The following is a 22,779-nucleotide window of genomic DNA, read 5'->3' as shown; positions in this document are numbered from 1 at the left end:
TTCTAGAAGCAGCTTGTAGGAACGATTCTAGAAGCAGCTATAGAATGTACTTTCAGGTACTTTTTAGTTCGAATGTTAGGTTTTTATATTAGTTATATATGTAGTTTCTAGATGACTACAAGTTTTGCATTATTTTGTCAGCAGGTTTGTTTTGTGTAGTCAATAATTTTATCGTTGCAGTAACAGTGGAATATAGAAAAACTATACTTTTTGTTTACATGATAGCCTTTTCCGACGGAACCTAAACCCGTCGTAACCAGTCTGCACACACTATTTCCGACAGAATGTGTGAAATAAGCCGTCGAAAATAGTAGGGTTTATGTTATTTTACCGCGGGTTTTTTTGACGGCTCTTTCCAGGATAGTTGTCAGAAAAGGTTATTTTCAGTTGTGCGAATCACACCATGTGAATCAGGACAAAAATACTCTTATTTACATTTTAATTTTTATCTCAATACCTTCTTCTTCTTTATTTAATTAATCAACTTCATTAACAACAAACAACCATTCCCTTTCATCGACTCCCACCTTTCCTCACAACCACCAGCACAATCTTTATCTTCACAAGCCACCATCACAACCACCATCAACATCAGGGGCTCTAGTCAGTGATCAAAGTTGTATGTCTTATTTGGTAGATTAAAGCTAATTGGGTTAGAGGTCAGATCATAAAAGAAATCAAATTTGAGAGTTGATTAAGAAGATGATGATGGTGGTGGTGGTGGCAATAGCCGAAGATCGCCATGATTGCAAGACAAACTCATTCTGGTCCATGTGTTTTGAAAAGATGTGACTCCATTGTGGGATGTATAAGTTGTTGATACTTTAGTATGTCTTTTGAAATGAGATGACTCTATTTTAGAATGTAAAAGATGTTGATACCTCATTTGATCACAAAATTTCGCTAAGTCATTATCTGGGTAGTGTTGATAATGATTGACTTGGAGATGATGAAGGTTATAAGATTCATTATCAGGAAAATTAGTTCAGGCAATTTGTAAAGATTAAGATTGTGGCTATGGTTGGGTAGGTCGGAGATGATGAAGATGATGATGATAGTGGTGGTGGTGGCAATCGATGAAGGGAATAGTAGTATGTAGTTGATGAAGTTGATTAATTGAAGAAAAAAGAAGAAGATATTGAGATGGAAATTAAAATGTAAATAACGATATTTTTGTCCTGATTCACATATGTGATTCGCGCGACTAACATTTACCTAGAAGTTAACGTTTTTGTGTCCATGTGAGGAAATCAAAAGTTTAAGAAAATGGGGGTGGTCCTAATATCGATATAAAAGTGTTGGTCAATGTCAAAATCACACATACGGGCATTTTTGTCCCAATTCACATGTGTGATTCGCACAACTGACATTGAACTAGAAGTTATCGTTTTCCGTCCACGTGAGGGGTGTAAATCAAAAGTTTTAAGAAAACAGGGGTGTAGTCCTAATATCGATATAAATGTAGGGATAAATGTCATAATCTCCCTTTATATAACATTCATATATAAATAGTAATATTATGTGTGTGTTTTATGCACATATATATTATGTTTGTTTGGACAACAGAGTTGGTAGAGTAGTTGGTTAGAGAACCTAGTGTCTAATGTTCAGCTCCTGCGAGATACATCATTTAAAAAAAATCCTTTGAAAGGGGCACTATAAGAACAAATGTAACATCAAATAACAAAGGCTATCCAAATTCTATAATTTCAAACCGTACTAATATGTGTTTTAGTGAAACCAATTAAAGTTAAAGTGTTTTTTTTAGAACTACGATATACGTTAATCGTTACGAGGCATTGATGCATCATGAAGATGTAATAAGCACAATAGCCGCCTAATTTAAACCAAGAATGAAAGAGGCGTAAAGCCCAACAACAAAGAGGTCTAAAGCCCGACAAGTTATTACATTATTTATAGCCTAAATTACATAAGATAAATCTTGATGACAAATTGCTTCCACTGAGACTCAATCCCACTACCTCATGGGCTTAAGAGGGGTGTCCAACCGTTGCACCAAAGGGTGATGGACAAAAGTTAAAGTGTTAAACACGCCTAAATAATAAGAAATTTGAATTTTAAAAGATAAAAACGAAATCTTAACAAAGACTAATATGTAGTGTAAGGAGGCGTCGATATGTTTGTGTAGGGCCCCCAAAAGTCAGGGTTGACACTGAGTTTGACTTTTGAGTAAGTGCACAGTCTTAATTTAAAGAGGATCATCTCGATATTTCGATTAATTTACGTGACCACGCGAGAAATTTGTCACACTTAATGGTCCAATCAAGAAATAACGTAATATTTATTCCTATACTTATTGCTTAATTTTAGGGATATGTTTTATAAAATTTCTATATGATTTTCTATAAGAAATTAGATCAAAGATCAAATTTCATGTTAGGTGCTGTTTGTTTTTTCTTTTTTGTCTGAATCTGAATTGGTTGAATCTGAAATAGCTGAACTGAATTGGTTGAATCTGAATTAGCTGAATAATTTCACAAATTAGCATGTTTGTTTTCTCCATCTGAAATATTAAGTCTGAATTAAGAAATTTACCTTTATATCCCTTATGATTATAAATAATAGGGTTATATCCCTAATGGCCCCCAACTTTGTGACCAGCTTCCCGCCTGGGCCCCTACTTTACAAGAAATACCCATATGGCCCCCTACTACCGTTAACTTTAACTTTCCGTCACTCTCTCTCCTCCATCTCTTTTTCTCTCTCTGCCATGTCACGCCACCTCATCACCTTCTCCGGCAGAGGTCGCCGGCCGGAAATTTGTCCGGCCGGCGACCTTCAAACTAAAAATTTTTTTTTTTTTTTTTATCTCTCTCTCTCTCGTGAGAACAGACGAACTCCGGCGAATGGTTCCTTTGCCGGAGTTCTTAGAGAGAGAGAGATAAATTTTTTTTTTTTTTTTTTTTCAGTTTGAAGGTCGCCGGCCAGAAATTTTGCCGGCCGGCGACCTCTGCCGAAGAAGGTGATGAGGTGGCCTAACAGATGAGGTGGCGTGACATGGCAAAGAGAGAAAAAGAGATGGAGGAGAGAGAGTGACGGAAAGTTAAAGTTAACGGTAATAGGGGGTCATATGGGTATTTCTCGTAAAGTAGGGGCCAGGCGGGAAGCTGGTCACAAAGTTGGGGGCCATTAGGGAAATAACCCTAAATAATACTTCAAAACAAAAACCCTAGGTTTCTTCTCTCTACTCAAAAACCTCCAGCCTCCATCTCTCTCTCTCATGAAAGTCAAGAGAAATAGGTCTCCCTCCCCGGATATCTCTCTCCGGTGCCGGATTTCTCTCTCCCTCGCCGGATCTCTCTCTCCCTTACCAGATCCCTTGCTTTCCATCGACACATCCCTTTCCCACTTGCCAGACCTCTCTTTCTCTCCCTCGTCGGATTTCTCTCTATAACAAAAGGTCTATAACCAACTCTAACCGGGTAACTCTCGCCAGATCTATCTCTCTCTCTCTCTCCCTCGCCGGAAATATCTCTCTAAAACCGAATGTATCTAACTAACTCAGATCCGGCGAGTATCTTCCTCTTCTCTTTCCTTCGCCCTGTGGTAGTTGTGGTGTATGTTGTGGTGTATGTTGTGGTGTATGTTGTGGTGTATGTTGTGGTGGTTGTCGAGATATATGTTGGTGTTTTGGTTTGGTGTAGTGTTGACGGTGGTGATGGTGGTGGTGGTGGTGGTGGTGGTCTGACTCTTCTGGTGTTGGTGGTGGTCTGAATCTAGTGGTTATCTGACTCTTGTGATGGTGGTGGTGGTGGTGGTGGTGGACTGACTCTTCTGGTGGTGGACTGACTCGGTGGTGGTAGTCTGACTCGGTGGTGGACTGACTCGGGTGCTGAGAAATTAGAGAGATTTTTTGTAAACCAGATGGGCATAGGAGTCATTTGATCTATTTCAGAATTTGGGTCTCTTTTTCAGACTTGTTTTGAAGTCTGAAATATGTGGGAGTGTTTTCAGCCTATTCAGACCACAATCCAATTCAGCCCCATTTTCAGATTTTCCTAAATACAAAAAACAAACATCTGAAATCTGAATCGGGATCAATTCAGATTTCAGATCTGAAATTTTTGGAAAAACAAACAGCACCTTAGTTTCTTTTTTGTTGAAATGTTAGTGGTGATATAATCAGCCTTCATAGTTTCACAGTTGAATTACTAAACAAATGGTTGATAAAATACAACAACGATAGTCAATTTGAAAAAGCGATCAGAATCGGAAGTACACAATAAGATTTCACTCAATCAATCAAGAGAGAGTCTCATGAGATAAAATATGGTCGTCTTCCAGTCCCCATTGAATTTCGTCACATTTTTAAGCCCACTATCATTTTTGGGTAAATCAAAAACCAATTTTTTTTTCGAGTAAACCAATAAAAAGACATTGACATAGAGAATTACAAATTACAGTTGAAAGACAAAAATTAAAATATGATTAGTACATTACAGTAGTTTCTCAACTTGTAGTTCTTGTCATATACTTAGTTAAATAAAGAGATTCAAAGCTTAAATAAAACCTTTTTTTTTATTCTTCTCAGTAAGAAATAAGAATTGTAACAGAGTAGTATAATATAGTAGTACTAGCTAATAAACAAGAATGGTAGAATGAAAGAGAAATTTTCATCAATATATTAAATGGGTCCCGACCATTTACTGTCAATCTCAACTTTATCAAGCAAAAAAACTCACCTCCCCCAATTTCCCTTTTCAAAAAGGTTTCCCCTCTCTCTCTCTCTCTCTCTCTCTCTAAAAACACTTTCTCTCTCTAAAATTAAGGGTTGAAAGAGAGAGAGAAAGAAAGAAATGCAGAACGCAACCTCAAACAACAACCACCACCACCACCATCAGCAGAGCATCATCTCCTCACTTACCCCTCTCTACCCATCTTCTCTTTTAACCTTCTTCATCTAAAAGCTCATACAAAATGTTCATGTTGTTCTGATTCTGTAACAATGTTAGGGTTTATTGAACTTCATCAGAAGATTTGTTTATCAAGGAGGAGTTTTTGTGATTTTCTCGAATCCGAGATTCTGGGTTTTTCTTCTTGATGGAAATGAGTAAGTTGTTTTGTTTTTCTTCTTTTGATAATAGTTAGAAATGTTGATTTATATGATTTTTTAAGCAGAGGAAAAAGTGATAGACTATTTGAAGTTTTGAACTTTTAGATCTTTAATTTTGGGAAATGGGGAATTGAACTAGTTTATCCTGAATGAAATTGACTGAACAATGGATTCCTTTTCAGTTTCTTGTGTTAAATGTTTGCTGAAGAAGTGGCTCTATATCTTTCTTACAGCTAAAGTTCTATACTTTGAGGCTTTGAGCCATGAGATGAACAAAAAAAAAATACCCCTTTTTGAGCACTATGCCTTCCACTGATAGAAACTGATTTTGGGTTTTTTGGGTAATTAAATCACCAATTTTCCGATTTTAATGGATTCCTACATAGTTGCAGTTGCTGATTTCTCTCATTTTCATCAAATTTTCATAAAGAAATGCTTCCTTGTTTCTATCTGTTATATATCCCCGTCGATTTTAGTAGATAGGGTTACTGGATTGATAATTTGATATGGATTGCATTTTGTGATCTTAAGAGCTTGTAGCTTATACAATTGAACATGGTATACTTTGTGGTTTTCCTAGTATTCGTACCAATAACATCTTGCAAATTCAATACAAAATTTAATGTCTTTTGATCTCCTTCACATATGCAATCATGGGGCATCCAAAGAAACTACTTCTTATCTCCCCTTAGTAATGTAGGATGGCTTGTCGTTTTGTATACCTTCATGGAGACCTTTCTGTAGTGGAGATTGTTTCAATTATATATCCTTCTTTTGAACGTCGAAAGAGATGTTCCCCAAAACAGGGAGCAATACGCAAGTAACTAAAGGAGCTCAAGTTAGCTCCAAAATACAATCACATTGTATCTAACAATGTATCATAAGCTAAAGTGAGTGTCTATGTTTTAGCGTATGTGATGAAGATTAGCAAAAGCTACTGTGTTTTATCGAGCATCGACAATCATAAAAAGGGCTTCAAGAGACATAAAAGTCATTTTAAGTGATAACTTGACAATATAGTTTGATAAGGTGGGTAAGTGATGGGAGGAAAATAGGATTGTTGCATTACTTGTGAGAAAAATTTAAAAAAATATACATTAAGAGCCATAAGAAAAAAAACCTCGGGTACTAACAAAGTTATAACTCAAATGTAAGATTTGCACTTCAAAGTATGAAGACGCTTATTTTAGATGATCACTTCAACTTTCTTTTGGAATAGAATTCTCAAGAAGTGAAATCAAGGCTCATAATCATGTTCTCTTGAAGTTTATAGGAGAAGTTAAATTATGCAAATAAATAAAACTGATCAATAAGCATGACCAACTAGGCAACACAATTGGTCTAATTTGCAAGTCGGAAGGGGAGGTGGCACGAAAAAACAAAATTACTAGTAGATAATAATAGGCATGTTAGAATGTGCATTTGGGGTTAGGACTCGGACCTCTCAGTTAAAACTTGTGTGACAGCTGTACATCTTCACTGTGTTTAAATTCTTTACGCTCAAATTGATATACACGTTTCAGGTTTCCACCAAAGAGAATTGGATTCGAACTATGGACAAAGCCTGGATGGAAGCTTTAGAAGAGCTGGATCTGGTTTGTATTTCATTAAATGATCTTCCTTGTATTTATTTATTGGCTATCTTTGACATGTTCAATCATTCATGTAAGCGATATTACTTGGATTATTAGTTACTTATCCGTAGGAAGTGTTAAAAAATGCGAACACAGCGATTGTTTTACCTATGTAATTTGGGTGTCGGAGCGAGTATGTGTTTCCTACATCAGTATGAGATGATGAAAACAGTGAGTAGAGATAGGACAAAAAGGAACAATCATCCATAGATAGTTTCTTAGGGTATTAGGCCATTTACTTTCTTACTTGTACATCTTTTTTTGTTTTGGATCATCCATTATGACATTATACTTAGAAAATGTTTACCTAGAGTGGTGTTCCATTTTCCTAACACGATTGGGAAGTTACATGCTAGATGTATGTACAAATCTCACATTATACACACTAAAGCGACTATGATTACAAAACGAGAGTATTCAAGTGTCAAAACGAGTATCTGAGTGTCCAAGGTTGACGCGAAAAAAATGCTAAAAAGTAAGGTATCAATAACTTTATAATTGATGGAGATTTGATGGTAATCAATCACTAATTCAGTTGGGTTTGAATCAGTGGTTGATGTTGTCCTACTAATCTTACTCGGTTACCACTTACTACATTGATCTTCACCACTCTTGTAACTTATTTGACCTTTTGTCTGTTAAAGAGGACAAATAAGCCTTATAGACTCAACACAGGCGTTGTATCAGGTATTCAGGTTTGTTTTGTTCGCCAAAATATGCATCACTTTAATTGATAGATCTTATTTGGGGTAGTACTGAAAAGGTACTAGAACCTTAGTCGTGAATTCAGTTGGTTTTACATCAATCATTGATGTTGTCCACTGGTGCTACAATTTTTTTTTCTTCCCACGTTGATCTTCATATCTTTTACAATTGTACGGTTATTTGTCGATTAATATATTCGTTCATCCCTTCCAAAAGAATCTTTATATTTTTTTGTCTTTCACAATAATGAAGAAACCTAAGAATTTTACCTCATGCCTGCCTTATAAAAATGAACTATATGTTATATAGGTATATCTCCTGATAGACTGTCAGCTGTTTCAACGTCGAGCAAATATATTCCTACTTCTAGAAGAGTGTACAGGGGGCTTAAAGATTATGCAAAGAAACTAGTCGATGTTGAATCATTTACAAGCAATCTCGAGCAGTGGATTTTGGGTAAGACACGCTCAAGTCCTGCTGGGAGACAGCAACTCTTTGAATCTCCTTTTCAGATTGATGAACTGCGCAAACTTGATTATGCGTTAGAAGGGATCTTATTCCAGCAACTCTTTCGTATGCCTCACTCCTTATATGCTTCTGATGACCTTAAAGAAGATGAGTTTCTTGCCCTAGAAGACTTCCTTCGTGCTGCTGTAGAGGGTTTGTGGCGGACATTTTGGCGCAAGGATGGACCTGTCCCATTCTTGGTATCTTGTCCTCGTTATCCTGGATCCAAGTTTTATAATGTGGAAACGGCAATATTAAGGGGAAGGCTTGCACAACTCAGTGGAGCAGCTTTGATATCCAAAACTGGAAATGACTCACATGTTCGGTGGGATCAAGTTGTCGAGTTTGCATTATTTAAGCAGGACATTGTACAAGAAGATGAGCTAGTGTTTTCTGCTTCAACTATTTCTGAGGCTATTTTTTATGGCTTTCATATACTTCTTTCTAGAAGTTTGAGCAAATATAACATGGCCAGCTGCAGTTCAGTCCATCTGCTAGTTCTTGATTCTAAATTTGGAGGTGTGATCAAATTCGGTGGTGATTTAAGCAAGCTCGATGTAAATTCTAGCGATCCATACCACTCAGTTGCTGAATGGGTCAAGCTCCACGCCGAAGTTAGTGTTTCACCTGTGGAGCAGATATGGAACAAGCTAGGGAATGCAAATTGGGGAGACTTAGGAACTCTGCAACTACTTCTAGCAACATTTTACTCCATTGTTCAATGGAAAGGACCACCGAAGAAGTCGATTGCTTCATTAGCAGCAGATCACAGTCTGCGGCTAGAAAAACGCAGGATAGAGTGTCGTTTCAACGAAAATGATAATGGGTTGCTCTCCAAACTACAAGCTAGTCAAAATCATGGAGAGATTGTTGAAGTTGAGCAGGATGAAGACTCATCTTACCGAAGGCAGACATCACATTTGAAATTCAATCCGGGAGACGTAATGGTCCTGGAGGATCAACAAGGGCAACAAGGATTTCAAATACAGGATACACTTTTAGAAGGAAACTGTCTATCCTATAGTGCTGTTTCTGTCGAGAATGTAAGCGAGCTATTAACATTATACGTTGGTTCTCATCCATCTAGGCTTGAACCTTCTTGGGAAGACATGAGTCTCTGGTACCAAGTACAGAGGCAAACTAAAGTATTAAACATACTTAAAAATAAAGGAATTTCAAGCAAGTATCTCCCAGAAATTGTTGCTTCAGGTAGGATACTCCATTCCGGTCCTTGTAGAAAAGAAAGCCCCGGTGGTCGATGTGATCATCCATGGTGTGGGACCCCAATTCTCGTGACACGTCCAGTTGGTGAACCACTATCTGCGATCATATCTCGAAATGGCCCATTTTCAACCGAGGAGGCTCTCCGTTGTTGTCGAGACTGTTTATCGGCTCTAAGAAGTGCATCAATGGCCAATATCCAGCATGGTGATATCTGCCCAGAGAACATAATTCGTGTTAGTGACTCTCATTTAGGAAGAAACCGATACATGTATATTCCTATATCGTGGGGTCATGCAGTTCTCGAAGATAGAGATAGCCCAGCGATGAACCTGCAATTTTCATCAACCCATGCACTTCAACAAGGGAAACTATATCCAGCATCTGATGCCGAAAGTCTCGTTTACCTACTTTATTTTGTTTGTGGCGGAGAAATGCAGCAGCAAGGTTCGATTGAGGCAGCATTGCAATGGAGAGAGAATTGCTGGGCAAGGCGTTTAATTCAACAGCAACTTGGTGAAGTTTCTGCTCTTCTAAAGGCATTTGCTGACTATGTGGATAGTCTTTGTGGGACTCCATACCCAGTCGACTACGATATATGGTTGAAAAGATTAAATCGAGTAATTGATGGTTCAACGGATAGGGGAAAACTAGCAGAAGAAGTACAAGTAGTACTGAGACTAGAAGATGTTGCAGAATCCTCAGGAACATCTGGAGCTAATACTTCATTTTCTTGCTGACAAAGCGGCGATATTTCAACATGTTGTTTCTGTAAGTTGTGTTCATCTCTCAGGTTTTCTGTTTTTCTTCTATTTATGTTGGAATCTTCATTTGCCATCCCTCCAATAGATAACGGCATTTGTGTTTGATTATTTGTGTTGTATTTGGAGATTTTCTCCAAGCATGATGATACCTCTGAACGTGGAGAATTTTTACAATTTACCATGAAATGAATTATGATTGTTCTCTGTAGTATTGTTTTCTTCGGCTCCTCGTATGATTTCAGACAGTTCTTTGAAGCTCACTTTGGTTGAGTGGTAACATGCATGTCTCTCCACTGGGAGGGTCAGGGTGCAAGTCTTATTGTTTCCGAAAAGACTATTTTGTTCTTGATATTGCAAATTACGCTGTCTACGGAGAAACTTTCATATTTGATCCGACGTGTGAACACGGTATTGGGCCACTCGGCCCAGCCCGCGATAGTGTGGCTCTTTCGGAATTCGGAACTAGACTTGTTATCTGATTGTAATATAGGAAAGAAAAAAGTCGCAGAGATGATAAAAAAGCGATACTCTAGACCTGAGTCGTGCACATATAGAACTTCCCTGCTTTCTAGATGTCGCGTTTGGGCTAGAACTGCGCCTTTCTGCCCAACTGATTCCGACCCAACCCAGCAATGATCAAACGCCTATTTAAAAGGCTTGAGAAGGGATATTTTAAATACACTCACATCAAAGATATTCTTTTTGTTAAAGTAAAAAAAGAGATGTGAATGCATTGAACAAAAAATGGCGAGGGCCTTTAAAATTTCCTGCCGGAGAAATGCTATTAGATTATGTATAATGGGTAAAGTATGTTGAAAGGGAAATATTGTATACACTCATTCCGACCTGCCACACTCGCATTCGAGTTGACTAGGTCCATTTGCTTTGATTGAGTCGATTTTCATTCAAACTTGCCACTCAGTCGACATTGATCAAACTGAGTAGGAATATCTTCAACCACTGCCAAAGGAATCCCTCCATTAACTCTTCAATTAACCGTCGGACAATCTTTGATTGGAGCTGTATAGGTTTATTAGTCTTCCATGTTAGAGGGTTCGAGGCGCGCTGACAATTACAAAAAAAAAAAAAAAAAAACTTTTCCATCAAACGCATTCACTATCCACCACTTGAAGTTTATTTGTCGGAGGGATATATCGAAATCAAACCATTATCTTCTTCGTAGATCATTCCAGTTGTTGAAGTTAAGTATCGGTATTTTTATGGTGAAAATCATGGAAAATGTAAAGTTAAGTTCTTATATGCTCCGAAAAAACTATATAATGAAATAAAGGTGAGAGTTCTAAAATTTGGAAAAGACAGAGATATCCAATTAATGGAAGTTATTTTGGGTTTGTAAGAATTTTGTTACTCCTGGGTCGACTGTCATGGAGTTGGGAAAAAAGGAAAAAGATGAGCATTTTACCATTGGGTAGTTTCCACCCAAAGAATTTGTTACAATGGAAATAGAAAATGGTTGTTTAGGTCTAAAAAATTATTATAATAACTAAAAAAGCCTCGACTTTTTTCTATTAGGTAGAAGTTACCACAATATTATGTGTAATAATAGGTGAAGTTTAAAATAATATTGATAATTATTATTAAGGTCATTTTTTTTCTTTATCATTCCCACAATACCCTTACTTAATAAAACTCTCCCTCTCTCTCTCTAAAAACACATTTAGGTTTTTTTTCTTTCTTCTACTCGTTCTTCTTCTTCTACCTGATCTTCTTCTTTTTCAAATCATCTTATTCTTCTTCGAATCATCTTCTTCTTCTTAGAATCATCTTCTTCTTGACTCGACCTAAGTTTGAGGTTCCTGTTCTTCATCTTCTTCATCCAAAGATGATGAGTTTGATGTTCCATATGGTGGTCCTCTTGGATCAAACTATGGTGGTAAGAAGAAGAGAAATTTGATAATTATAATTGTAGCTGGTGTTTTGGGTGTTGTTGTTTCATTGTTGTTTGCTATTTGGTGGTGGTTCTTCTTAAGAACTGGTCAATTTGATAATCAATTAGAACAAGGGCATCAATCAATTCTCACTTTGCTTTCTTTATATAAGTCAATCTTTATACCTCCATATCTCTTACTTGCTTTCACACAGACTCTTCCTACTTTCATAATGTGATCAATATATGAACCAAGCCAACAGATATACGAGAGATATTTTACCCAATTCAAAGGTATGAACTATGAAGCCTCAAAAGTGAAAACAACTCAGTTTGCATTGTCGCACATGCAAACACATGTTTGCATTGTCGCACATGCAAACACATGTTTGCAAAATCGCAAATGCAAACACTTGTTTGCAATATCGCAAATGCAAACACTTGTTTGCAAACGTTTGTTTGCAGAACTGAACAGATTGCTACAAACAGTTGTTTGCATAACAGATTGTGCAAACACGTGTTTGCAGAAAAACGTAAGCGAAAAAAACCGTATTTTTCTGGTTTTTTTTTTTTTTTTGAAAAAAAGTATTGAAAGTGGATCTTGTTAGAAAGCTAATGAAAAATCATTTCTAAATACATAAATTTTATTGAAATCCGACATCTCAAACAAAAGTTATATCGATTTAAAGTTTAAAGAAAAATAAAAGAATTTAGTTACACAAAAAGACAAAAAAGGATAATTTAGTCTTTGTATACTTTTTGACCTGAATAATAATTTTCAAATGTTTTGAGCTTTTCTACTCATTTTCAATATTATTTTGACCTTTCTAGTTATTACCCCCAATGGAAATTTGAATGGGACAAAATCGTGAGTAAAATGGTCTCAAAAGTTCTTGGTTCAATTTTTTGGAATTATCGTATACCATGACTAACCCATGATTCAGAAGTTCCAAAAAATTCTGAACTAATGGCACTGAATTAAAAAAGTTAGAAGAAGAAATTTCGATTTCAAATTCTTAAAAAACTTTAATATTCTTAACCAGTCAAATTTGACCTGAGGGCAACTTAATTTTGACTACGAAAATCAATATTTTTATTTATAGCTCAATCTTCATCTTCACCATCACCACCACCGACCACAACTACATCCGATCGTTATCAAAATTATTTTTCTCCCTCTCCTTTTCAAGTAAAGGATAATCCCCTTAGACGAAGGAGAAGATGAAGGGTCATTCTGTTTCTCAAATTAAGGCGTTTAGGTGAAGGGAAGCTTCTCAGCACGCTCGAAAAGAAACAAAAGGAGACATAATTTGAAGAGAGATGGGAAGAAGAGAGAAAAAGAAAAATGATAGAGAACAAGAAAATCCAGACATACATCCTATGTGCCTTGCTATGATTCGTGTTTTTGATGATTCTAATTCACTATACAACGAATCACGACAATCCACATAGGATGTATGTCTGAGTATGTCTGGTGTGACACTAAAAGAGGTAAAGGGTAAAATTGGAATAAAAAGATGAGAAAACTTGGTCCGCTGGTCAATGTGGGACTCAGAATGGTTAGTTGGTCTCATTTGGGGGTTCAATAAGGAGTTAGCCCAAAAACTTGCTTAGGTTTCACCCCGTAGAGTACCAAAATAAGACCGCCTCCTACTATAAAACTTTCTCTCTCTAGAAATCTCGCATTCTCTTTCTCTTCTTCCCAAGAGGTCTAATTTTTGGTGCTGTTTGTTCATTTACCTGTAGAAAAAGGAGTAGCTTTTAGGTTTTAAAACACACACACGGAAGAAAATACACTCTCATATAGAAGAAAAAAAACCCTAAACTTTGTATCTTATCATGGAGGCGGCTACTGATTCTTCTTCTACTTCTCGGATTGAACCTGAATCCGAAGAATCAAATAATGAGAACGAAGTAGATACCTTGTTATCTAAAGCTCAGGAATTAATGACTAAGATTACATCTTCTAGGGTTAATCTTAATCCTAAAGTTATTCATGCTCTTGCTTCTATTCTTGAGGTTCAAGAATCAAGGTATCTTTCTTTTTTTCTCTCTATTCATATTTGATTTATATACTGATTTGTTTCATTAGTCATTGTAACCCTAGTTTTTTGAAATTATGGAGTTTTGATGTTCTTAATTTTGTTTCATATGGACGTTTCAATCAATGAGATTAATTGTTATTAGGTTTATTGAAATTATTGTTTAGTTCACTTTACTATCTAAATTTTTATTATTTTCTTAACTAAGTTTGAATTCTTCAACAGTCTGATTAGTTGACTGACATTGAAAATGATTTTTTTCCCTCATTTTGATTGCTTGTGATTTTAGAAGTAAACTATGGAAATGAAAGTTCGGATAAAACTCTCTCTCTCTCTCTCTTTTTATATACTTGGTTAGGGCTTTAATGTTCTACCTGTCCCGATTTCTTGCGTTTTTTCTCTCTCTAACTTCTGTTTAGTTTCTGGTCGCCCTTGCCCTTGGGAGCATTTAGAATTAGCAATATTTCATGGTATTCGTCCATTGTTAAAAGTATAGACCAAATTTAACGATGCCGTTGTTCTTATTGCTCAATCAATGTTTCACGAGTTAGGTTTCTATTGACGTGACATTGCCTTATTGTGCTTGAGAGGTTCCTAATTTTTTTTTTTTACCGATTCAGATACATGGATGAGTTAGGTCATTCTGCTCCTAATAACGTCAGGGCTTCTCATGCTATTGGAAGATTGGGGAACTTAGTCCGGGTAAATGATTTTACCTTTGAATGGTTCGTCGTTTCGAAAACATTATAAACAAAATTTATGTAGATTCATTTTTTCTTTCTTCTCAGGATAACGATGACTTCTTTGATTTGATATCATCTGAGTTACTATCTGATACTAGAGTTTCGACCAGTGTTCACGCAGCAGCTGCAAGGCTACTTCTTAGCTGTTCCAACACCTGGATGGTAAGGTTTTTGTTTCATTTAATAGGTTTTCTGTTTTCTATTAATGCAAGTGTTGGTTGCGTTTGACTCTGACTGTTCTATTCGGTGTTCCGGTGAAAAATGTAGTTTCCTCATGTGTTTGAAGACACCGTTTTGGACAACATAAAAAACTGGGTAATGGAGGACAACGTCAGATATGCTGCTGATGAATCTGCTGGCAAGCATGACTTAGAGCGAAATAAGCCTACAGATTCTGAAATGCTGGGGACTTATGCCACTGGGCTTCTTGCCATTTGCTTAGCAGGGTATTCATCTTATTCTCCCGCTTCTTGTTTCCATGTACTGTGTACTTCGTTTTTCTTACTTCTATGATCTGTTATGATGATCTCAGAGGTGGTCAAGTGGTGGAGGATGTATTGACATCTGGCTTGCCAGCCAAGCTTATGCGTTTTCTACGTATAAGGGTACTTGGAGACACGAATACAAGTCAAAAAGATGCCAGTTATCAAACAGATGGTAAAAATGCCTCTGCTTCCGGGAGAAATAGAGAAGAAAGTAGAAGCAGGTCTCGGCAGGCTTTAGAAAAATCTCATTTAGATGGTCCCAGGGTGGGAGAAGAAGGTTTATTGCATGATCATAGTTTGGAAAATAATCACGCCAGAAATACTGGCCCTAGAAAAATTGGTGAAGAGGATGTAGTTGACAATTTAGTTGAAGGGGATGTTAGTTATGAGCTAAATGACGATGAAGTTGAGCACATTGGTGAAGATAGATGGCACATTAGGGATTTGCGTGATGAGAAATCAAGATTCCATGGATTACCAAAGACTAGAGGTAGGGTAAGAATTAATGAAACTGTAGAGAATGAGAAGGCTTTGAATTCTCCTGGTTCTGGAATACGTGTAGGGGCTCAAGGAAGGAATACTAGGGATAGAAATTTACAACGTAATGCAGATGAAAAAAGGGGAGCAAGTGGCAAGAAAAATTCAAGTGGGAATGATGCTGACGGTTATACAGAGAGAGAAGATAATGATGATTGCTACCAGGAATTCAAAGTTGGCACCATTGATATTTCTGATCTTGTAAAGAAAGCAACCAAAGCTGCTAAAGCTGAAGCAAGGGCAGCAAATGCACCTATAGAAGCCATCAGAGCAGCTGGTGACGCTGCTGCGGAACTCGTCAAGACTGCTGCTTTAGAGGTGCACCACTCATATTCATGGTTACTCTTTTCGTATTTAAAGTACTGTTCTTAATTTTCTTGAACTGAACTTGTAGGTGTTCAAAAGCACAAATGATGAAGGAGCTGCATTTTCATCTGCCGCTGAAGCTGCAAAAACTGTTGTTGATGCTGCTAATGCAACTGAAGTCTCAAGGTAATGCTAACATTTATTCCAGTCTCATATGCCTTCTGCTCTCGAATTATGCTCTACTAATTATAATTGGTAACAGGAGCTCCAGCGATGTGAAACAAGTTCCAATGATTTCAAGGACTAAAGAGCCAGAACCAGAACCAGAAGCAGAACCAGAACCAGATGAAGAGTTAGAAGGATACTCTATTTTGGACAAGTACTCCCTTGCCCAGCTAAGAGAAAAGTACTGCATTCAGTGCCTTGAGAAGCTTGGGGAATATGTTGAAGTTCTAGGGCCAGTGTTTCATGAGAAGGGGGTAGACGTCTGCCTTGCACTACTACAGCGGTGTTCCATGGAAAAAGATGTGTCAACTGTTATGATGCTTCTGCCAGATGTGCTGAAGCTTATTAGTTCATTAGGTGCTCATCGGAAATTTGCGGCACTGTTTGTTGATCGTGGTGGTGTTCAGAAACTTCTTGCAGTGCCAAGATCTGGTCATTCCTTTTTTGGGCTGTCATCATGCTTATTCACTATTGGTTCTCTTCAGGTAAAAGTTTGGCGTTCAAGTTGATAGTTCACTCTTAATATCAGGGTTATATGGTTTCACTCTGGGTTCTTAAGTTATGACTTTACTTGCAGGGGGTGATGGAACGTGTTTGTGCATTTCCTGCTGAGGTTGTCTACCAAGTTGTTGAGTTAGCACTTCAGCTTATAGAGTGCAAGCAAGACCTAGCAAGGAAAAATGCTGCTTTATTTTTTGCTGCTGCTTTTATTTTCAGGGCCATTGTGGATTCTTTTGATGCCCAGGAGGGTTTGCACAAGTTATTGAACGTTCTACAGGATGCAGCTTCTGTGAGATCAGGAAGTAATTCTGGGGCATTAGGCTTATCTAATGGGGGTTCACTGACAGCTTCGGAGAAGCAGGTAGTTTTTCACACCTGTGTTGCGCTGAGGCAGTATTTTCGGACCCATCTTCTTCTGCTAGTTGAATCCCTTCGTCCAAGCAAAAGTCATCGAAGTGCAGGCCGGAATATTTCAAGTGCTAGGGCTGCTTCGAAGCCACTTGATATTAGTAATGAGGCAATAGATGCTGTATTTCTTCAGATACAACGAGATCGGAAGCTCGGTACTGCATTTGTACGAGCTCATTGGGTTGCAGTTGACAAGTTCCTAGCTTCTAATGGACATATTACCATGTTGGAGTTGTGCCAAGTACGATTCATTAACTGTTTATCTTTTAGTGGTTTATATTCGTTATCCTTGTTAATTCTTATCCTAATGAGTTATTTGCTGTTTCTTAGGCCCCACCTGGTGAGCGATATTTGCATGAAATGGGTCAATATGCATTAGGAGTTCTGCATATTGTTACCCTAGTACCCTACAGTCGCAAGTTGATCCTAAGTGCTACATTGAGCAATAATCGTGTTGGCATGGCAGTTATTCTCGATGCAGCAAATGCTGCTGCTGGTTTTGTTGATCCAGAGGTATATACATCAAAAACTTTATTTTTGAATACTATAGCCGAAATCCTGGTACCCGCCAAGTGGCAGCTAATATCTGGAATTACTTTCTGTGTTTGTTACAGGTCATTCAGCCAGCATTAAACATTTTGGTTAATCTAGTTTGCCCTCCGCCTTCAATCAGTAACAAGCCACCTGTTTCTTCACAAGGTCAGCAGTCACTTTCTGTTCAGACTCCAATTTGTCCTACTACTGAGACTAGAGACAGGCATTCCGAAAGAAACATCTCTGATCGATCGGTTTCAGAGAGAAACGGAGAATCGAGTGTGGTGGACCGAGGTAGTTTAGCAACACTTGGAACTCCGTTGCCGAATAACAGTTCACAGACTGCAGTTCCTACTATAAATTCGGGCGTAGTTGGAGATCGTAGAATATCCCTTGGTCCTGGTTCAGGATGTGCTGGTCTTGCGGCACAATTGGAACAAGGATATCTCCAAGCTAGAGAGGCTGTTCGTGCAAACAATGGTATAAAGGTTCTTTTGCATCTGCTACATCCTCGCATACTTACACCTCTTTCGGCCCTTGATTGTCTCCGTGCTCTTGCGTGTCGAGTCTTGCTTGGTCTAGCTAGAGATGATACAATAGCGCACATATTGACCAAACTTCAGGTGAGTGACTATTAATTGTCTTGCAGCTATATAAAATTTAACTTGCTCTGGTCTAACCTTTTAGTTCTGTAACATGGATACTCTTTTTTTAGTATTTCTTTAGCCTTGTCAGATAAGCGTGTCACATTATAACTGTTTCAATTCATGTGAAGAATTGGAAGATGAACCCTCTTTCACTTTTTAGGTGAACCTATAAATTTGGAGGTGAAGTTGAAAGTGGGAAGTACGAAGTGGTAAAGTTCTGAAAAATTAAAATGCATGGCCTTGTCCATTTTTATTAATGTCCTAAATTTTGATTGTTATCCATCCCTTTATTTCTCAAAGTATATTTTAAACCTTGATAATTTATCCAGAATACGTATTTCATTTTGTTGCTTTTCCTTCAACCTGCGGTGGAAACTGAAATCATCTCCAAAATATTGAACCTTTTTAGAAACATGCTGAAATATTTCGTTATTTTTATCCAAATCATATGAAAAGAAAAATGTAGATGGAATTTGTTGTCAGTTGAGTCTGAAAGAGAAATATCGCTCATTAGGTAGAGATATCTAGGATTTGAGTACTGATATTGTGATAATTACTGCCGGTATTTAGTTTTGTTACTAAAGTTTGGTTTGGTGCTTAGGTGGGGAAAAAGCTTTCCGAACTGATTAGAGATTCAGGAAGCCAGTCACAAGGAAGCGAGCAGGGGAGGTGGCAAACTGAACTTGCACAAGTTGCAATTGAGTTAATCTCAGTGAGTATCAAGAAACCTTGCATTAGAATTATCTATTATTTGCTCAATTTATCTGTAAGCAAGCCGTTCCTTCAGCAAGTATTCTGATCGGTTATTCAATTTTGTTGTAGATCGTGACAAACTCAGGCCGTGCAAGTACTTTAGCAGCGACTGATGCGGCTGCACCAACTTTGAGGCGAATAGAGAGAGCAGCAATAGCAGCTGCAACTCCTATTACTTATCATTCCAAGTATTCGAACTTCCCATCTTATGTACTTGGTTTTGTTTTGGCATCCTTTATTTCCTCATGCTCACTTCTTTACATTTGTTTTCAGGGAGCTGTTACAACTTATTCATGAACATCTCCTCGCATCTGGCTTGACCACGACTGCTTCTTTACTTCTGAAAGAGGCTCAGTTGACACCTTTGCCATCCCTGGCGGCACCACCTCCTATCCTTCATCAAACTTCTTTGCAAGAAATACCAATAGTGCAAACACAGTGGCCGTCTGGTCGTGTACCTGGTGGCTTTCTTTCAGGTTCATCCAAGCTAACTTCACGAGTTGGAGAATCTGAGAAACCTGGATCAGTTTTACCTTCTTCAAAGAAAAAATCTCTGTTATTGTCATCTAGTCGTAGCTTTTCATCGAAAAATCCCTCGTCAGCCATCAAGATATCAAGTGCACTGAAAAGCCCGAATTCATCTGCAAATATACCAGAAACTCCAGTATTATCTCTGCCCATGTCCATCGTAGATTCAGAACCTCAATTTAAAACTCCACTACTTTTGCCACTAAAACGAAAATTAACAGAGTCTAAAGATAGTGGATTTGCATCATCAGCAAAGCGTCTTGCTATGGGTGATCATGGGTTCCGGTCTCCTGTATGCCAGACTCCAAGTAGTATCCGCAGACCGACTGATTCTGTTGGGTTCTCTGTCACACCAGGTTCAGGTCAGAGAGTTCTATGTGGGAGATCAACCCCAAGTGGTCTTCTTTCTGATAATCTCGACAACACCCACTGTCATAGCACCCCTGGAGGTTTGATGACTCCTAATGCTTCCTTCCAATACGGTAATCAACCTGAACCACAAAATGGAAACACAGAAAGGGTGACACTAGATTCTCTCGTAGTGCAGTATCTAAAGCATCAACATCGCCAATGCCCAGCTCCTATAACTACTTTACCACCACTCTCTTTGTTACATCCACACATGTGCCCGGAACCACGACGAAGTATAGATTTGCCAGCAAATGTAACATCACGAATTGGCACACGTGAAATTAGAATGCAGTATGGTGGGGTTCATGGAAACCGAAGAGATAGACAGTTTGTATACAGCAGATTTAGGCCATGGCGCACTTGCAGGGATGATGCTGCTCTTCTCACATGCATAGCTTTTCTAGGGGATTCCTCTAGAATTGTTACGGGTAGTCATTCTGGAGAACTCAAAGTGTTCGAGGCAGAAAGTGGAAATGTGTTGGAGACCGCTACAGGCCATCAATCACCTTTAACACTTGTTCAATCTGCTCTATCTGGTGACACACAACTAGTGCTTTCTTCGGGCTCTTATGAAGTCCGGTTGTGGGACGCATCTGCTGTTTCAGCTGGACCCATGCATTCATTTGATGGATGCAAGGCAGCCCGTTTCAGTAACTCTAAAACCCTGTTTGCCGCCCTATCAACTGAATCATCACCACGTGAAGTTCTTTTATATGACATACAAACCTGCAATCTGGAGTTGAAGTGGTCTGATTCCTCAAATGGTCCTTCAGGGAGGGGAAATGTACAGTCCCAAATACATTTCAGTCCTTCTGATTCAATGCTTTTATGGAACGGGGTCTTATGGGATCGACGGGGTTCTGGTCCCATTCATCGGTTTGATCAGTTTACAGACTATGGTGGGGGTGGCTTTCATCCAGCTGGAAATGAGGTAAGCAAATTTTTGCGACTAATATGCGTTGGACATATTTGCAGGGGCATTTACTCATAAGAGAAGGATTTTATGCCGGGATGACCCTCCATCTGGCAGACTTACCGTTTCAAAACCACCTGATTATCGTAAATCACAGTTTTGACCTGTTTTAGAATCTCAACCACCGATCAACCTCTGTATAGTTATAGTTACATACACTGTTCAATTTGTAGCAATAGGGTTGAGGTGAATGAAGAATATCCAAATCGAAACACAACAGTGAAACTTAAAAAAAATGGTCTTTTAGAAACTTCGCTTGGGCATGTGATCCTTCCGAAATGCAATGCTCTGAAGAGATCTTACCCTTTACAATCTTCTTACATGTGCATTTCTTTCTAGTGTTCTTTTTTTGTTCAGGAAATGGAAGGTGGTGATATAAGCCTATTTTTGTGATAGACTATTATAATACGAAATTTCCTTCCAGCTTTACTATCCTTTTTCTTTTACTATATATGGAACTCAATGTTATGTGATCACTTCTCAGGTTATCATAAATTCGGAGGTTTGGGATCTCCGAAAGTTCAAGCTTCTCCGAAGTGTACCTTCTCTCGACCAGACAGTGATAACATTCAATACATGTGGAGACGTTATCTATGCTATCCTGAGGAGAAATGTCGAGGACATAACATCAGCAGTGAACACACGGCGCGTGAGGAACCCACTCTTCTCCGCATTTCGAACTTTGGATGCTGTTAACTACTCCGATATTGCCACCATCCCTGTTGATCGATGTGTCCTCGACTTCGCTACAGAACCAACCGACTCTTTTGTTGGGTTGGTATCCATGGATGACCATGAAGAGATGTTTGCTTCAGCAAGACTATACGAAATTGGTCGAAGAAGACCCACAGACGACGACTCCGATCCTGACGATGCAGATACAGATGAAGATGATGACGATGATGACTCTGAAGCTGACGAAGACCCACTCTTGGGAACTGATCTTGATGCTGATATTGACAGTGAAGGTGATGATTTGAGCAACGATGACGATGATGATCTCGACGACGATGATGATGATGGTGATTTTGGAATAGATGGTGATTTTGATGGTGATGGTGGGGTATTGGAGATCGTAACAGATGACGAAGATGACGATAGTCAGATTGCAGGGTCTCTTAGTAGTGGGGATGAAGGCGATTTTGATGGTTTTGGCTTCTAAATCTTACATTATTAAGAATAAATTATATCGAATAATGAATGAAACCTAGACAATGTAATTATGCCAATGGGCTTTTTTTTTTTTTTTTAATACTAGGGATATTTAGCTCCTTACATCCAGATGAGAGTTAGAGATGTAATTTTTGAGGGATGCAAGAAAAAAAAAGAGGGAAAAGTGGGAGCTCACAGAAATAATAATTTGATGTTTCTGGAAGAAGTAGAAGTGTTGAGACTTCTTTTGTTAACACTGAGCCTCTTGTAACATGGCCTGAATAAGAGCATATGCTTCACGTTTGTGTTGTTTCGAGTTTTCACCGGTCTTCAGTAAAACAACACAAGAATGGGATGTTATTCCTTATGTGAGGAGAATCACAAAGCCAAAGGGTGAGTGGGTTTGCGATTCCTCCCATTCACTTGGACCGTCAATTAAATAATCTCGTGTAAAAATTAATCTCTACTAATCATATTTCTAACTAAACTAAACGACACAACTAGGTAATGCAATTACCAAGAATCATATTTGATCTTTGGCCGCTATATTGGAGAGACACATGTGGTCGCTAAACCAAAGTGAGCTTCCACTCTAGAGTCCTTTTCTGCGAGCCAAACAAACTTTTCTTCAAAGCTAGTTAAAGCCTTAGAACTCTTATATAGCGGCACACATAGAGATTGACGAAAAAAACTCCACAAATCCATTCTCAGTCTCGATGCTTAATAAGTTTGGGCTCATTC

General features: G+C 38.2%; 2 protein-coding genes across 2 annotated transcripts; both read left to right on the top strand.

Annotated features, from left to right (window-relative positions):
• The first annotated feature begins 4,454 nt into the window (after positions 1-4,454).
• LOC147532333 (uncharacterized) lies at positions 4,455-10,113 on the top strand. The gene is made up of 3 exons (XM_086646992.1): positions 4,455-5,071; positions 6,598-6,669; positions 7,723-10,113. Exons 1-3 carry the CDS (start codon positions 5,062-5,064, stop codon positions 9,879-9,881), a joined length of 2,241 nt encoding a protein of 746 aa, XP_086503118.1. The 5' UTR covers positions 4,455-5,061; the 3' UTR covers positions 9,882-10,113.
• Positions 10,114-13,346: 3,233 nt separating this feature from the next.
• Positions 13,347-22,261, top strand: LOC147532332 (DDB1- and CUL4-associated factor homolog 1-like). Its single transcript, XM_086645323.1, has 14 exons — positions 13,347-13,826; positions 14,456-14,537; positions 14,624-14,740; positions 14,846-15,024; positions 15,111-15,918; positions 15,995-16,092; positions 16,169-16,616; positions 16,709-17,281; positions 17,371-17,553; positions 17,655-18,197; positions 18,823-18,933; positions 19,044-19,162; positions 19,248-20,844; positions 21,371-22,261. The coding sequence occupies exons 1-14, from the start codon at positions 13,633-13,635 to the stop codon at positions 22,046-22,048; spliced, it is 5,730 nt and encodes a 1,909-aa protein (XP_086501449.1). The 5' UTR covers positions 13,347-13,632; the 3' UTR covers positions 22,049-22,261.
• The last annotated feature ends 518 nt before the right edge of the window (positions 22,262-22,779 follow it).

The sequence above is a fragment of the Eschscholzia californica genome, unplaced genomic scaffold (assembly GCF_041429995.1).
Source record: "Eschscholzia californica isolate CP2 unplaced genomic scaffold, dmEscCali1.0.p SCAF_6, whole genome shotgun sequence".
NCBI lineage: Eukaryota > Viridiplantae > Streptophyta > Magnoliopsida > Ranunculales > Papaveraceae > Eschscholzia > Eschscholzia californica.
Note: the sequence above shows the minus strand (reverse complement) of the source record. Positions and strands in the feature narration are given on the sequence as shown.

What these genes read in the sequence shown, in the direction of transcription:
- LOC147532333 (XM_086646992.1), top strand. An exon ending in CTTTAGAAGAGCTGGATCTG is followed by an intron (nt 6,670 to 7,722) that starts GTTTGTATTTCA and finishes TATGTTATATAG; the next exon opens with GTATATCTCCTGATAGACTG.
- LOC147532332 (XM_086645323.1), top strand. Translation starts at nt 13,633, where the DNA reads ATGGAGGCGGCTACTGATTCTTCTTCTACTTCTCGGATTGAACCTGAA. An exon ending in AATGCAACTGAAGTCTCAAG is followed by an intron (nt 16,093 to 16,168) that starts GTAATGCTAACA and finishes AATTGGTAACAG; the next exon opens with GAGCTCCAGCGATGTGAAAC. An exon ending in CTGGTTTTGTTGATCCAGAG is followed by an intron (nt 17,554 to 17,654) that starts GTATATACATCA and finishes TGTTTGTTACAG; the next exon opens with GTCATTCAGCCAGCATTAAA.